The following is a 15,069-nucleotide window of genomic DNA, read 5'->3' as shown; positions in this document are numbered from 1 at the left end:
CACCTCCATTAATTAAATGAGAATTTACTACAATTACAGAGAACAGAATAGTAGGCAAACCCAAGAATCTTTTATGCTCTTAGTTTAAAAATCCATTTCATTTTGTCTCTTCAGGTCATCAAGAATCTCTGTGAATTACTCCTGAGAGAGATGAAGGCCAGTAAAACACTGCCTTTTCAAGTCAGAAAAGAAAGATTATTATTCATACAAGAGACTTCGAGACATGTTGACTTTTTTTTTAATCCTGTTTTTGTGGATTAATTGATTAAAAATAGAGGGTTAAGCACCTCCAATAATGTCTAACATCTCATGGAACTTAAAGTATATACCCATACATAGGTCTTTTAAGCTTCAGTAATTTCTCATTTTCAGTATTATTTCCATAAGACTAAACAGAAGATATATGTATGTAATTTTTTCCCATGTACCAACAAAAGAGCATGCCAAAACATATTAATATACATAAAATCATACCTTGAACACCTTCTAGGAGTAAATCAACTCCCTTCCTATAAAAATCAGAAGCAGCTTCATAGTCATCTTCTTCTTCCTTTTTTAAAGCCAGCTTTATTAATTCTCCTGCTTTCTCCAAATAATCTCTCTTGCCAAGCCTGGGTTTTAAACTGCCAGGAAAGAGGCTACGACTTTCCCGTTCTTCTTCTGTTTTGCTCTGTTCACTGTCAGAAGCAACAGCCCCTAGTGCTGAAGAATCCGAAGAAAGATTGAGACCAAAAGTTCTAATGGGAGAATTTTGATTGGAAGCCATTCCATCATCTAATTCAGCAAGAGAATCCACATCAACAGTAAGAGATATCAGATCACTGTCACTGGAGAAGCCTAGAAATATGATCACAATAGTAAACAGATATTAAATTGAGAATCAGCCAAACGAATACAAATCATACTAATTATTCATTTTTCGTATTATCCAAGTCAATTTGGAAGGCTGTAATTTACTGATGGAAGTCAGTGTCTAGCAATTTGTTTCGGCTTAGTCCATTCACTTTACTGTCTCTCTGTAACTCTGGAAGACAACTTCTTGCCTTAATCATCAAACTAAAATTGAAGACAAATCTTTATCTAGTTTGGTTGTCAAAAAGAACCTTTACCACAAGATCCCGTAAGCTATTTACAGAAAACTGCTGCCTGTACACACAGTTGCTATAAATAATAGCATTTTGATAAAGGAAAAAGTACTTGAATCTCAGTGCTCTTTCTCTCTCTCTCTTTTTTTTTTTTTTTTTTTTTTTTTTTTTTTTTTTTTTTTGAGGACAGCACCTTGCTATGTTGTTCAGCTGCACTCCAACTTCTGGGCTCAAGCAATCCTCCTACTTCAGTCTCCTGAGTAGCTTAGATGGCATAAGCCACCAAGCCCAGCTCCAGCTCTTAAAACTCATTATGTGACCAATAGCAGGTTACTTGATAGTATTACTCATTATGTAAGACTTTAAACGAGGAATAGAGTGAATGCATATAAAGCATAATAGACTATCATTATAACTTTTATAACAATTATATAAACAGGCTGAATATCCTTCATCTGAAATGCTCGGGACAGAAGTGTTTCAGAGTTCAGATTTTCAGAATAGAGATACTCAACCTGTAACTATATAACAACTATACAATGTGTCCTCAGAAGTGTGCTTTTAGGTAGCCATCCATATCTGGAAAATGTATACTATTTAGCATTTCTTAAAGACTGAATTTTTAGACATTTTATCTTAACCTCTTCTACAAGCTTTTGGAAAGGTATTTTTCCACCTTAGTTTTCAGACAAAAAATAAGTAATAGGTGCTACTGAATTATTTAGCAGTGAAAATTCCTTCTCCTAGTTCATATAACTGACATCATGGTAAACAAGCATGATCTATAATACATATCAAACTTTCTGCTCTCAGGACTGCCTTTTATATTCTTCAAAATCATTGTGGACTCTACAAAGCTTTTGTTCATGTGAATTGTATCTGTGAATATTTATTAAATACCAATATTGATATTTAGAAAAAAAGTCTAGAAATGTTTAAAATAAAGCATTAAAGTCCCATTACATGGTAACATAATTTTTATGAAAAATTACTATATTTTCCAAAACAAAAAAAGTTAGTGAAAGAAGTGGCATTGTTTCACATTTTTGTAAATCTTGTTAATGTCTGGATTAACAGAAGATAGCTAGACTCTCATATCTGATTCTGCTCACAATCTGTTGTCATATGTTGTTTCGGATGAAAGATATGAAGGAAATGTCACATAGATAATGTAACTGAAAAAGAAACAAGTATTAGTCTTTTCAAGTAATTATGAATATTGTTCTCTGATACTACACCAAAACTCAACAAGTGACAGTTTTTTAAAGTTTAGTTGTAATGTGGAATATAAAATCCTATGAATGAAATTTTTGTTTCTGTTACATTCAAATCCACTGGTCTCTCTTGCACACTGAATGGATCTTTCACCTGTGCATGAATTTATAACATCACCCATTGGTCATCCTGAAAATATTGGTTCCCTTAGTTACAAAGATCTTCCAAATGTTGACAGCACATTTCATTATCCCAAAAAATTACATGTCAACATTTCATTATCTACTAATCTCATCAGAACATTCTTTAAGTACTGGGAAACTGTCAAACCCAAAGTGGCAGACAGAGGTTATCAGAAAATCCTAATTTTGAATCGAAAACTCCAATTTTATTATTGGCAACAAATAATATCAGTTGTTTTCCTTGAAGTGTCAGCTAACTTCACTCCCTTTCAAGAAAAAATGGGCCAAATACACAAGTCTGAATAATGACAGTTTGTCAATTGTTCTTTTAAGCAAAATGGTGACCCATGAAAAAACCAGCTAGTTCAGCTACTGGCTCAAACAACTGCACAAGTGCTTTTCCTCCAGACGACCATGGTAGTTCAGGACGCAGGGTGCTTTATGTATAATTCTCACTCTTTCACACAGCATATTAAAAAGATAAGTAACAAGGGTTAAGATTTAATAAAAGTAACAGTTTCTACTACTTAGGAAAAATTAGCATTGGTTTTATAAGTATGTGCAATGAGTACTGTTACAGTTTGGTGACACTGCCTTGATTCATGCCCAAGCACAGCAGTTTCACCTACCACGGCTTTTGCATCATCGGGGCAAATGTCACCATGGTGAAAAGACAAAGAATGTTCTGGCATTATGATCAAAATAGTTTTGCTTTATGAACTCCCTGAAAAGATCTCAGAAACACCCCGAGATCTGAAGATTACATGAGAGTCAGTGATCTATATCATTAAATAAGATTGACAACAGAGTTATATAAAAACTAGTTTAGAAATAACTATGAGATCCGCATTCACCACCGAACGTTACCTGCCAAGTTTCTCAGAAAAAAAATTAAAAAGAAAATGATTTCCTCAGGATTATATACTAAATCAAAATTAAAAGTGAATTAGACTATACAATTCTAGATCAGGGATCAGCAAGCTTTTTCTATAAAGGGCCAGAAAGTAAATTATTTTAGGCTTTGCAGGCCATATGTGGTCTCTGTCACTACTCAACACTGCCGTTACAGTGCAAAAGCAGCCATAGACAATATATAAATGAATAAGCATGGCTGTGTTCCAGTAAAACTTTATTTAGACATTGAAGTGTGAATTCCTTATAATTTTCCCATCACAAAATCACAAAATCATATTCTTTTAATTTTTTTAACCATTTAAAAATGCAAAAACCATTCTTAGTTTTCAGGCCATACAAAAAACAGGTGTGGCAGGCCACATTCAGCCCATAGAACATAGTTTTGCCAACCCTTATTTTAAATTCAAATTGCCTACTTCATATCAAATAAAGTAAGTTAGGGTAAAAACATGTTACTGGCCACTAAGCCCAAATTTCTAATCAGCTTTAGATGTCACTTTGGCACCCTGTCAATATATATCCTCATTTTCAACTTTTTTCAAGTCCTTAGAATGCCCAAAAAGAACAAATTCTATTCCCAAAAAGCAACAGATTTCATTAAACCGACAATCTCAAATGAGATTCATTGAGCCTAGTGAAAATCTTTTCAGTTCTCTGACATTTCAACCATACAGACAGTAACAGTACTTCATAATAAGAATCTTTTATAGCAATCCAAGTTATTTATCTATTATCCTAAGAAATATATATAAATTTTATGAGATTTTTCTTAAATCATTTTAAAACACGTTACGTATTTCAATGTAAACTTATTTCCTAAAATGATGCCAATATATAACCTAGCCCGTTGAAACTAATAAACAGATAAGGTTGAAAAAAGTTCTGGTTTATATAGCTAATCACAAAAGAAAGGAAATGCTGTGTTAGAGATCTCTTTTGTCTGTTCTCTGGTGTCTTGTCACTACAACCTTCACACCATCTATCACATTGTTCTGTTTCATGTTTTGCCCCATTTTTCCTTTTAACAATAACAATAACACCAAAGGCCAAGAGGGCAAAGTTATGTATACTCTGTTTCTTGGCTTTTGACCACAAAAAACTAGTACCATAGTCATATTTCCTCTTACTTTTCAAATCATATTTTATTAGCAATGAGAATCATAATTAAATGAGATTAGATCAAAAAAGTAAGACCATTAAAATACCTAGAGAGAAAGACAGTAAGATTAAGTAAATAAACATTCCATACAAAGTGTTCCTTTTTAAATTCTAAATAATTTCTTAATTCAGCATCTTTAAAAGCAAGCACACATACACCCCAGCAGATAAAAAAGAGAAATTTATATTGCCAAACCAGAAGAAGCAAAGAAAAATAAAAAGACATTTATTTTAACCTTTTTAGAGGACAATTTGCCAATGCATATCAAAAGTGCAAAATTGCTTCTCTTACCCAGAAATTCAGCAATTTATACCAAAACCAATCAGAAATGTACAAAACAGATCTACATACAAGAATGTCCATCTGTCCATCACAAAAATTAGTAAAAAGGTGGCAATAACAAATTCCTAACAATAGATTATAATACCTCCTTATGATAAAATATTATACAGCTATTAAAATCATTTTATAGAATATTTAATGCTAAAGTGTCTTTTTGATATATTATGCAAAAACAACAAACTACAAATGAGTATGTATACTATAATTCTACTTTAAAAACAAACACATATAGAAAAGAGGCTTGAAAGACACACTAACTATTAACAGTGATTTTCTGTGTATGGTAAGATTACAGGTAATTCTATAATATAGATTTTAAGAATATACTTTTGTGTATGGTAAGCCCTTAAGCTCAGTATCTGAAAGATACCAAAAGAGATGCATCAGTGGCCAACATTGGGAATTTATTTGAATAAAAGAAAGTTATACAGGCATCACTTGTGAAATATAAACCTATATGGATCAACCATCAGCTAGTGCCAAGAATCCCAAACTTAAAAAAGGAGTTAGACATGAGTATAAAGACAGATCTGTTTAAAGCAGGCAAACCCCTGACACCTCTTCCTTGCCCACCTTATTCCTTTAACTCTCCTCTTGAAGCTGCACCTTACCATGCCTGAAAAGCCTAACCCTACCATATCTCCTCGACCATACAATGCAACTAATCATCTTCTAGTACTCACTGGTATCTTTCTCTTCCATATTTAAGCAGTTCCTAAATTCTCTTCTTCTCAATGAAGTATTTTCCGGCCAGTTCAAGGAAGATAACATTTTAAAATTCCCTCCACCACCACAGCAATGAATCTCATTTATAAACATACTATATGTAAATATTCAATGCCTAATTTATATTATATAGTTAACACATCTGCTTAATACAGTGCTTGTTCAACTCCTAGAAATCACACTACGACTCAACTTACTTTATACAAAACTACATGTAAGTATCATACGAAGCGCAAACTAGCTCCCTAAAGCCCAGAAAGAAAGTTAACTCGTAAGATACAGGGAGCAACAAGCAAGTGACAGGTTCTCAGTCTAGGTAGGAAGGATACTGTGGATAAGGCAGGGCAACCACTGACATTTGATATAATATAGAGACTATTTGTCAAAAGTTAAACCAACCTGAAGTCAACCCCATACTTAAAGAGGCCCTCTGGGCCATCGCAAGAGTAAAAGGTGCATCCTTCACCAACACCATCAAGGCAAAAACCTAAGCTTTTTTTGGAAGTGATACAAGGGGAAAAAGTCAAAGGTTCTATGAAAGCGTTCTGCCTCCAGGTTCATATCACAGAAATTCAAGTCTCAGGGCTATTAGAGGGCCCCAGGTGACTTGTTAAAAAGCAGCTACAGACATAGGCGTTTATTTAGCATCCCAGTTCACCTACCTACCCTTACCTCTGTGCTTTGAACTGCTCAGAGTAGGGCAGTATAGTGAAATCTGTCTAGGACACCATCTCTGAAAGACAGGCCCCAGGGGAACAGGTTGAGTTGCCATAGAATAAATCTTTATACTATAAACTATCAGAAATCTGTATTTGAAGACCATCTGTAAAAAGAGATCGGTTTCCTTTAGAACAACAGGTGGTCTCTCATGGGTGACTATATATAAAATACATGGCCTCATTATTATTAGCTGATAGCTTTCACTGAGCCCTGAGGTTCAAATATTGCCATAGTCAACAAAAAGGAATTTCTATTTTTCCTAGTAGCAATGACTCATGCTCCATGCACAAAGCAAGTTATCTAGCCAGCAGAACAAAGGTTACCCTAAGGTAGAAGACACACATATCAGTTTCCATTAAGAAAGAAGCCCTTATAAATATGATTTTAAGTGAATACCTAAATCTAAAGCTTAATGCTAGTTAAGATTCCTGTATGTGATTCCCTATTCATCATTTAGTAATAGCTATTGTTACAAAAAAGAACGTTTCCTTTCAAGTTTCACATTTTTATAACGTTCTTGGGTCATGTCTACAGTTCCTTGAAAACGTATGAAAACAGCATCAGAATATCTCGTACAGATCTGGAAAAACAACAAAATAAGCCCAGAAAACACCACAGCAATCTTAATTACAACCCTAATACTGCTATTTTATCATAATAAAGATCCACTGCTTGGCTTCATTTTTTACCAAATGAACTTTGTACTCTGCTACTCTCCATAACTTTCTCTAGCCTGCAGGATATCAAGCCCATTACCAGTACGCAAGTAGCTCATGCTGAATTTTCTATACCAAATATGCCTTCTCCCTGCCTCCCCTCCATAAAATGGAATCTCTTAATTTCAAAATATAGTTCTGTAAGTGCTATCAAATACCTGGAGTACCTTAGGCACATGGCTAAACTTCTCTGAAATTCAAACTCTGTATTGTAAAATAAGACATTTAAGTATATCATTTCTAATGATTCCCATGGCATACCATGAATATTCTGTTATTTGTCCCACCTAACCCCCAAACTCCTAATATCCAATATTATCCTCAATAGCCCTAGAATTTTTAAGAGCCAATATTTATCATCGGTGTCATGTGTATAATTTACACACACTGGTACATTCTCATTTGTGGTTATCTTGGAAAAAAACAAATGACCTGTTCTTTTTTGTCATGCTCCACTACCAAAGAAAATTCAATTAGGGGCAGAGAATAAAATTAAGTTGGGTAAATAAGCACATAACAGAAAACAGAATCTCTTTCAGCTGAGTATGCAAGAGATATTCTAATATACATAACACCAAAGGGCCTAGAAAAATGCCAGTAACAAGATTTAGAGTTCTCATGCTGCCACCTAGTGGACATTTGCACTTAATTTTACTTTTAATTTAAATTACTTGCACTTTCTATACATTTACATTTAAATTAATATTTAATACTTTCTATATTTTGTCAGCTTAAACTACACCATGTAGTAAATAGGCTTTAAGTTTGTCCTGAAAATAGATTTAGATTATTAAGTAACCAATCATGTGACAAATATTCCTATTTAAAATAATCTTCCTCAAAGTGTCAAAGTTTAAATCTATTAAATGAAAATAACACAAATAATAAGACATAATGGTATTTTGATACAGAAGATTTTTTTCAAACTTAAATAACTATACACCTTTCCAATTAGACCAACCACTGCTTTAAATATAATCAACACTATTCAATTCAACACAGTTTAATCACAATCTTCATGTCTGGCTACACATAGGAAAGAATTATCAGGTGACTGTAACCACAAAGATAAATTGAGTGATCAGCTTATTGTATGTAGCAGATCTTAAGAACTAATATTCTTAAATGTCTCCTGGAATAACAAAATCTACCCCCACCTGCCATCAAATAAACATACAAATCTTGAGCTTAATGTCATTTAAGGGATCCATTACAAAGACCAGCAATAGACGCTATCCTCAAAATGTACATTTCATTTACTTTAAAACGGTTAACTCAAGACAGTTTAATAGATCCTGTCGTATCTCTACAATTGTTACAACAAGCATTTGGGGAGTTCTTAATCCACAATTTCCAGCCAAAAAAAAATGGGGGTAGATTTTGTTATTCCAGAAGACATTTAAGTATATTCATTCTTAAGATCTGCTACATATAATAAGCTGATCACTCAGTTTTTCTTTATGGTTACAATCACCTAATTATTTTCTCTCATTTGCTGCATGAACCAGAAAAAATGTCCCTCCTCAAACTGAAAAGTAATGTGTTAGGAAGAGGAAATGACACAGGTTACCACATGAGACTATACCAATATCCAAGTCTCTGATATCGAGGCCAGCATGGCAGTGAAGCAATCTACGCCCTTCAAAAAGGCCAACAGGTGAAAGAAATATGTCAAGGAGCTCAACTGATAAGCACCGATTTGGGCAGGTTTCCACAAATGTCCTAGTAACTTCACAGCTAAATTTAATTCAAGGAAAAGACGTAAGTTGAAACAGACATAATGGAAATAAGATGTTAGCAACAAATTACATCTTCTTTCATCTTGGAAAAAATATAGTTTAACTTCTTTGAACAAAGGAGATAAAGAGTAACCAGGATTTCATTTTTAAAATGTAAAACAGTATTAACTTTTTGTTTAAAAACCTACTAAATAATATCCTAATTTTTGATTTCATATTAAACAAAATATATTTACCAGTTTATCACCAAATTATTTTTTTACAAAACCTTAAACGGGTTTCTCTATCCCATGCTACTACAAAGTAACCGTGATTTTAAAAAACAGGCCAGGCACAGTAGCTCACACCCATAATGTCAGCACTTTGGCAGGCCAAGGCAGGAGAATCACTTGCATCCAAGAGTTCGAGACCTGCCTGGGCAGCATAGTGAGACCCCATTTCTACAAAAAATTTAAAAAGAAAAATTAGCCAGGCATGGTTGTGCCTGCCTGTAGTCCCAGCTACTCAGGAGGCTGAGGAAGGAGAATCACTTGAGCCCAGGACATCAAGGCTGTACCCAGCCTGGGTAACACAGTGAGACCCTATCACAAAACAAATAAACAGAAATCCAAATCTTCATGTTTTCCCCAGAAAACTTTCATTTCAAAGTATATTAGGATCTGTCGACTGCATTTTTAAGGTATTAACAAAAATAATGATCACTTCACCTCTACATCTGTTCTCTGAGAAGTGATCAACTTGCCATGTCACTCTAACTGTAACTAAAGAACATTGAAACAGCAGACTATATATTAAGATTTACCCCCTCCGGCTTACTCCACCAGCTAGCTAATACACAAATATGAAAAATGACAATCCACCTTTAAAACACGGCTTAAAACAGTACACTTAGAGAAGTTTTCAAGGGGTGAATCACTTTCTCACATTTTAGCTCTAAATCCAAAACCGAAGCATTTGTCACCACGATTCCTCTAAGAACCCTCCATTTTGCTGCATACCTGTGGGGCTTGGCTGGCTGCTGACTTTCCTGCTCTTTTGCTACTAGATGTTCCTCTCCCTGGTTGTCTCCAGAGTTTGCAGACCTTTTGGTATTAAGTATATCTTCCACTTTCCCACTATGCCAAATAACCTCAGGATATTTAAAAGCCATTTTCCCTATCAAATAACAATGAATTTGCAAGCTGTCTGACACTTTGATCTATCTGTATTTATCAACCTAGTATCTTTCCACAGGATTAATTTGCCAGGCATACAACTTTTAAAGGGAGGGGAGAAAAACAACATAACCATTAACAGCATTTCCAGTTCCATGTTTTTCATTCTTCATGGATCACAGTGTGTTTCAGAGATGGTAACGTAGTTGAAAAACTAAACCGCACTGACAGGATAAAATGTCAACATTCTTTTTAGATGTCATAAGTCGTTTTCTGTGTTTTTAACAGAAATGTTGGCCCCACTTTCTCTCATAAAAGCACATTTCTAAAAGGTAAATCCTTCCAAAGAAAACACATCTTTTTGAAACTTCAGAGGTAAACTCTGAAACCACTGCTTTAGGAAGGGTCACCCTTACAGCTCAATTTGCCTGAGGCTGTCCTGTGTCATGTTTGTGGCCTTGGTATAACTATTCATAGCACTGTCTATAATTCTCAGAAGTGTCCCATTTTGGACAATAAACCACATGCTGACCCTGGCTTTAGGTTGTGTCTCCTTCAGCATTAATACAGCCATCTGTTCACCTTGAACAGCCATCGATATTTTAGAATACCATCCCAAGCAAACTCATTCCTAATAATTATGCTTCTCCCCTTCTGGCCTAGACTACAGCAAAGAACAGAAAGATCTCTGCAGAGCTTGCATCCATGACTGCCTTACACTAAAATAGGCTCCCGAGATACTCTTCTCTCACCATGGTTGACTCCCACCTAGTAACAGAAGCTTACAGTAGGTATCAGAAGAATATAACTACTCCCGTATCACAAAACCTTTGATTCTTCTATCAAAAAAATAGAGAAAAGAAATATTCTTCATTTCTGACTATTGTACTCTTCGTTGAACACTCTCATAATTTTTTTTTTTTTTTTTTTAGACGGAGTCTCACTCTGTTGCCCGGGCTGGAGTGCAGTGGCGTGATCTTGGCTCACTGCAACCTCCACCCACACAGTTCAGGCAATTCTCGTGCCTCAGCCTCCCAAGTAGCTGGGATTACAGGCACCAGCCACCTTGTCTGGCTAATTTTTGTATTTTTAGTAGAGACGGGGTTTCACCATGTTGGCCAGGTTGGTCTCAAATTCCTGACCTCAAGTGATCCTCCTGCCTCGGCCTCCCGAAAGTGCTAGGATTACAAGCGTGAGCCACCATGCCCAGTCTCTCCTACAAATCTTTCTAACTCTCCTACTTGTTCTCTATTGGGTGTCACAGAATCAGTATGGAATCAAGTGGAAAATGTGTACTCCTCTTTCTCAGGAGTAGAGAAACTGAGGCAACAGCCAGCTTAGGTTATCCAGAAAAGTCACCTTCCAAAGAAACTAGTTCTATTAAAATCACATTGGGATCCCAAGCAGGCACTAGATTTTCCAAACCTTCACAAGGATCTCTGATTAAAATAGGTCACAAAAAAGATTATTTTACCACCACCACCCCCCAAAAAAAAACCATAATAGATTATAAAGTAAAATTACTGTCAACAATGTTTTTCTATGACCCTGGCAGAATCAGGGTGGAGTCAAAGGTATTGAGAACTCAATGAAGACCCCTGGGCATGTGGGCCCCATGCATTACACAGAACACAAAGTTTAAATAAATACATGTTAAGTCAATGGAAAATACAATGAAAAGCAATAAAAGTTAACCACTTCTCAACATGGTAGTACCAAAAGAAAAAAAAATGTAAGTGCATCAGCCCACATAATAGATAAGAACACGTTGCTATTACCAAATCACGATGGAAATTTACTGCAACAGATTTACGTCAGTGTGGCTGCTGCTGTATGACAGAGTACATACCCTCACAAAAACAGCACTACAATGAGATGATGGCTACCTCATCCTCACAAAGCATCCTCCTCCACCATAAATTCTTACCGAGATAAGAAATACTATTTAGTCTATTATTTTACCTTTAATAAACCAAACTAAGCCAGCTAAAACAAATCTAACTATCTACTTTGATTTTAAAAACCCCTCCTACCCTTGCCCCCAAATCTTTTTTTAATACCGTAACCTTCCCTGAAAAAAAACTAGTTACAGAAATCCAAAGGCTGAAATGTACATATTTTAATTTTCCTATAAATTCAAGTGTGCCTTAATAGAGGAATAAAACAAGAGATTAACCATTCTTGAATGAAAGTGATTAAAATTTGATTTAGACTCATTTTATCTAAAAACGTATCAAAAACACTAAAACTGCCTTAGGGTTTATTCTTTCTGGGTAAATGACTAAATCTCTAAAGCCAGTCTTGAAATTAATTGTCTAAAAGTCAGACGCGCTAAAGAAATGAGTAAGGCTTTTTTTCTTTTTTTTTCTTTTGAGACAAAGTCTCGCTTTGTTGTCCAGGCTATGGCGCAGTGGTGCAATCTCGGCTCACTGCAAACCTCACCTCCCGGGTTCAAGCGATTCTTGTGCCTCAGCCTCACGAGTAGCTAGGATTACAGGCGCCTGCCACCACGCCCAGCTAATTTTTCCATTTTAGTAGAGACAGGGTTTCACCATGTTGGCTAGGCTGGTCTCAAACTCCTAACCTCAGGTGATCCACACGCCTGGGCTTCCCCAAGTGCTGGGATTACAGGCATGAGCCACCATGCCCGGCCAAGTAAGGCATTCTTACACTAGATAAGACAAATTCAGAACTACTCATTACACATTTCATCACTTCTAAGATGCCATTAATTGGAGGATTATTTTATATACCACTAAGACAAAAAGCTGTCAAATAAATATGATATCACTGACCCAATATCATGCACCCAATATCAGTGACAGTAAAATGTGAAAAAAAAAGGTATCTTAGAGTCAGTGAAATACCCTCAAATTCCTATATACATCTGTGTTTTTGCAATTACAGATATGATTTATAGTCTTCTGCAATCAAAACCTTCAAAATGCAAAAAAATTAAAATCTCTTACCTTCCGTACTACATTCAGGAAAGGTATCAATGAGGGAATCTGAGTGAGCTTCAGCAGGACCAATTAATTCAGAACTATCATTAATTATTCCACCCTAAAAAGATAAGAGCAATTGTGCTTCATTAGCATTAAGAGCATAAACAATACTAAATTAAAAATAGTTATCCCAATTAAGTATGTGTAAAAATTTACAGAAACGACTATACTAATCTATTAAACTAGATGACAAGTGTTTTCGAAAAAATCAGTAAGTGTATCAATATTGGTTCATCGACTGTAACAAATGTACTACACCAACCCAAGATATTTAATGGCAGAAACTGGGGGCTGCAGGGGAAGAAGAGATACTGAGAAAACTTTGTACTTTCTGCACAATTTTTCTATAAACCTAAACTGCTCTAGAAATACACTATTATTTTAAAATTCAATAGGAATATTATCATGTTTATAATAATATGTGGTTTTTTATAAAAGTATATTATGTTAATTCTAACCAAGTACTCATTAAGCAAATGCAGAAGAAAAAAAAAATGAACTAAAGAATATTGTTCAGTATCTTTGGGGACTGGTCATTTTAATTAGTGATAAATGATGGCCCATCAGGAATTCATTGAATTTTATCAAATTATACCCTACAACATATCACACAGCACCTCAGGTGATCTGAGAAGCCATTTAAAGTTTGAGAACCACTTGTATACAATATAGGTAAAACTAAAAAAAAATGAAGGTACTTTCAGTAGAGATATCTTTTAAAGACATAAAAAAATATAAAATTGATTTCTCTATGTGGCCATCATTTTAATTCCCTATTTAGGTTTGCAAATTCACGCCTCAAAAAGTTATCTTACTCTACATGCAGCTAGAGAATGATGTCATCAGACAAGTAGTGGTGGTATGATGTTGTGCTACGGCTTTATGAAGTGAATGCTCCAATCACGATATAAGAGCTTATAATCCTTAAGTAATTAAAACAATAGCTCTTCTGCTCCTTAATATCTTCCCTTCTACCTTCTACCAACAGTTCTGTCCCTCCAAACACTACTAACAGAATAATAAAGCTCAAAAGAATTACAAGCCCCCATTTCCTCTCTACTTCAGCACAAAAAAATTCAATGACTATCTTTTTACTTTTTTTTTTTTTTTGAGATGAAGTCTTGCTGTCTCCCAGGCTGAAGTGCAGTGGCATGATCTCGGCTCCCTGCAAGCTCTGCCTCCCGGGTTCACGCCACCCTCCTGCCTCAGTCTCCCGAGCAGCTGGGACTACAGGCACCCACCACCACACCCGGCTAACTTTTTTGTATTTTTAGTAGAGATGGGGTTTCACCGTGTTAGCCAGGATAGTCTCGATCTCCTGACCTCGTGATCCGTCCGCCTCGGACTCCCATAGTGCTGGGATTACAGGTATGAGCCACGGCGCCCGGCCATCAATGACTATCTTTACCTAATCAGAAGTCCCTTCTCTGTCAACTTAATTTTAAGGAATAGAAATTGGAAATGGTCCCTGTCAAATTACCAAATTTTACTTCCCTGAGTGTTATGTGAACTAAAATTTTAAAAATGATTATTCTCTTTAGGAACAACAATGTATATTACTTTATTCTACCCTTTATTACAATACTCAGATTACAGCTTATATTTGAACTTTTCTCCAAAAAGAGTATCTATTGTAGACTAAGTCATCTTTTAAACAACATCCAAACCAAATCAAGATTTTCGAGTATTCTAGAGAATGTTAAAAGACAAAATAAATTTTAAAAGAAAGTATCTTTCAACTATTAACTACCTCTTCTACCACTAGGTGTGCGATTTAAGTTACCTACCTATAAAATGTCTTCTAAGACATTATTTTATTTTACATATTTCATGCAAAATAAAAAATACACACAAAGTATTTAGAACAATGTAGGTACTCAATAAATGTTTATTATTAGTTGACATAAGATCTTCTTGTAAGATAAAATTTAAAATGCAAAAAGAGTATCTGTTGTAGACTAAACCATCTTTTAAACAACATCCAAACCAAATCAAGATTTTCAAGTATTCTAGAGAATGTTAAAAGACAAAGGTAATTCTAAAAGAAAGTATCTTTCAACCATCAACTACCTCTTCTACCACTAGGTGTGCGATTTAAGTTACCTACTTAT

General features: G+C 35.1%; 1 protein-coding gene across 5 annotated transcripts in view; it reads right to left on the bottom strand.

Annotated features, from left to right (window-relative positions):
* The window catches only part of RPS6KC1 (ribosomal protein S6 kinase, 52kDa, polypeptide 1), a 211,512-nt gene that overhangs the window by 136,053 nt on the left and 60,390 nt on the right, over window positions 1–15,069 (bottom strand). For 4 of the 5 annotated variants that reach the window (XM_011996156.1, XM_011996152.1, XM_011996154.1 and 1 more), the window contains 2 exons: window positions 12,923–13,016; window positions 475–837 (listed from right to left, as the gene is read on the bottom strand). In XM_011996156.1, the coding sequence (XP_011851546.1) occupies window positions 475–766 (292 nt within the window). In that variant the 5' untranslated portion in view covers window positions 767–837; window positions 12,923–13,016. Of the gene's footprint in view, window positions 1–474; window positions 838–4,524; window positions 4,603–12,922; window positions 13,017–15,069 lie in introns of all 5 variants that reach the window. The other variant, XM_011996155.1, reaches the window with a different exon arrangement.

This window comes from Mandrillus leucophaeus, unplaced genomic scaffold (genome assembly GCF_000951045.1).
Source record: "Mandrillus leucophaeus isolate KB7577 unplaced genomic scaffold, Mleu.le_1.0 Scaffold503, whole genome shotgun sequence".
Taxonomy (NCBI): domain Eukaryota; kingdom Metazoa; phylum Chordata; class Mammalia; order Primates; family Cercopithecidae; genus Mandrillus; species Mandrillus leucophaeus.
This window is presented reverse-complemented; position numbering and strand designations above follow the sequence as displayed.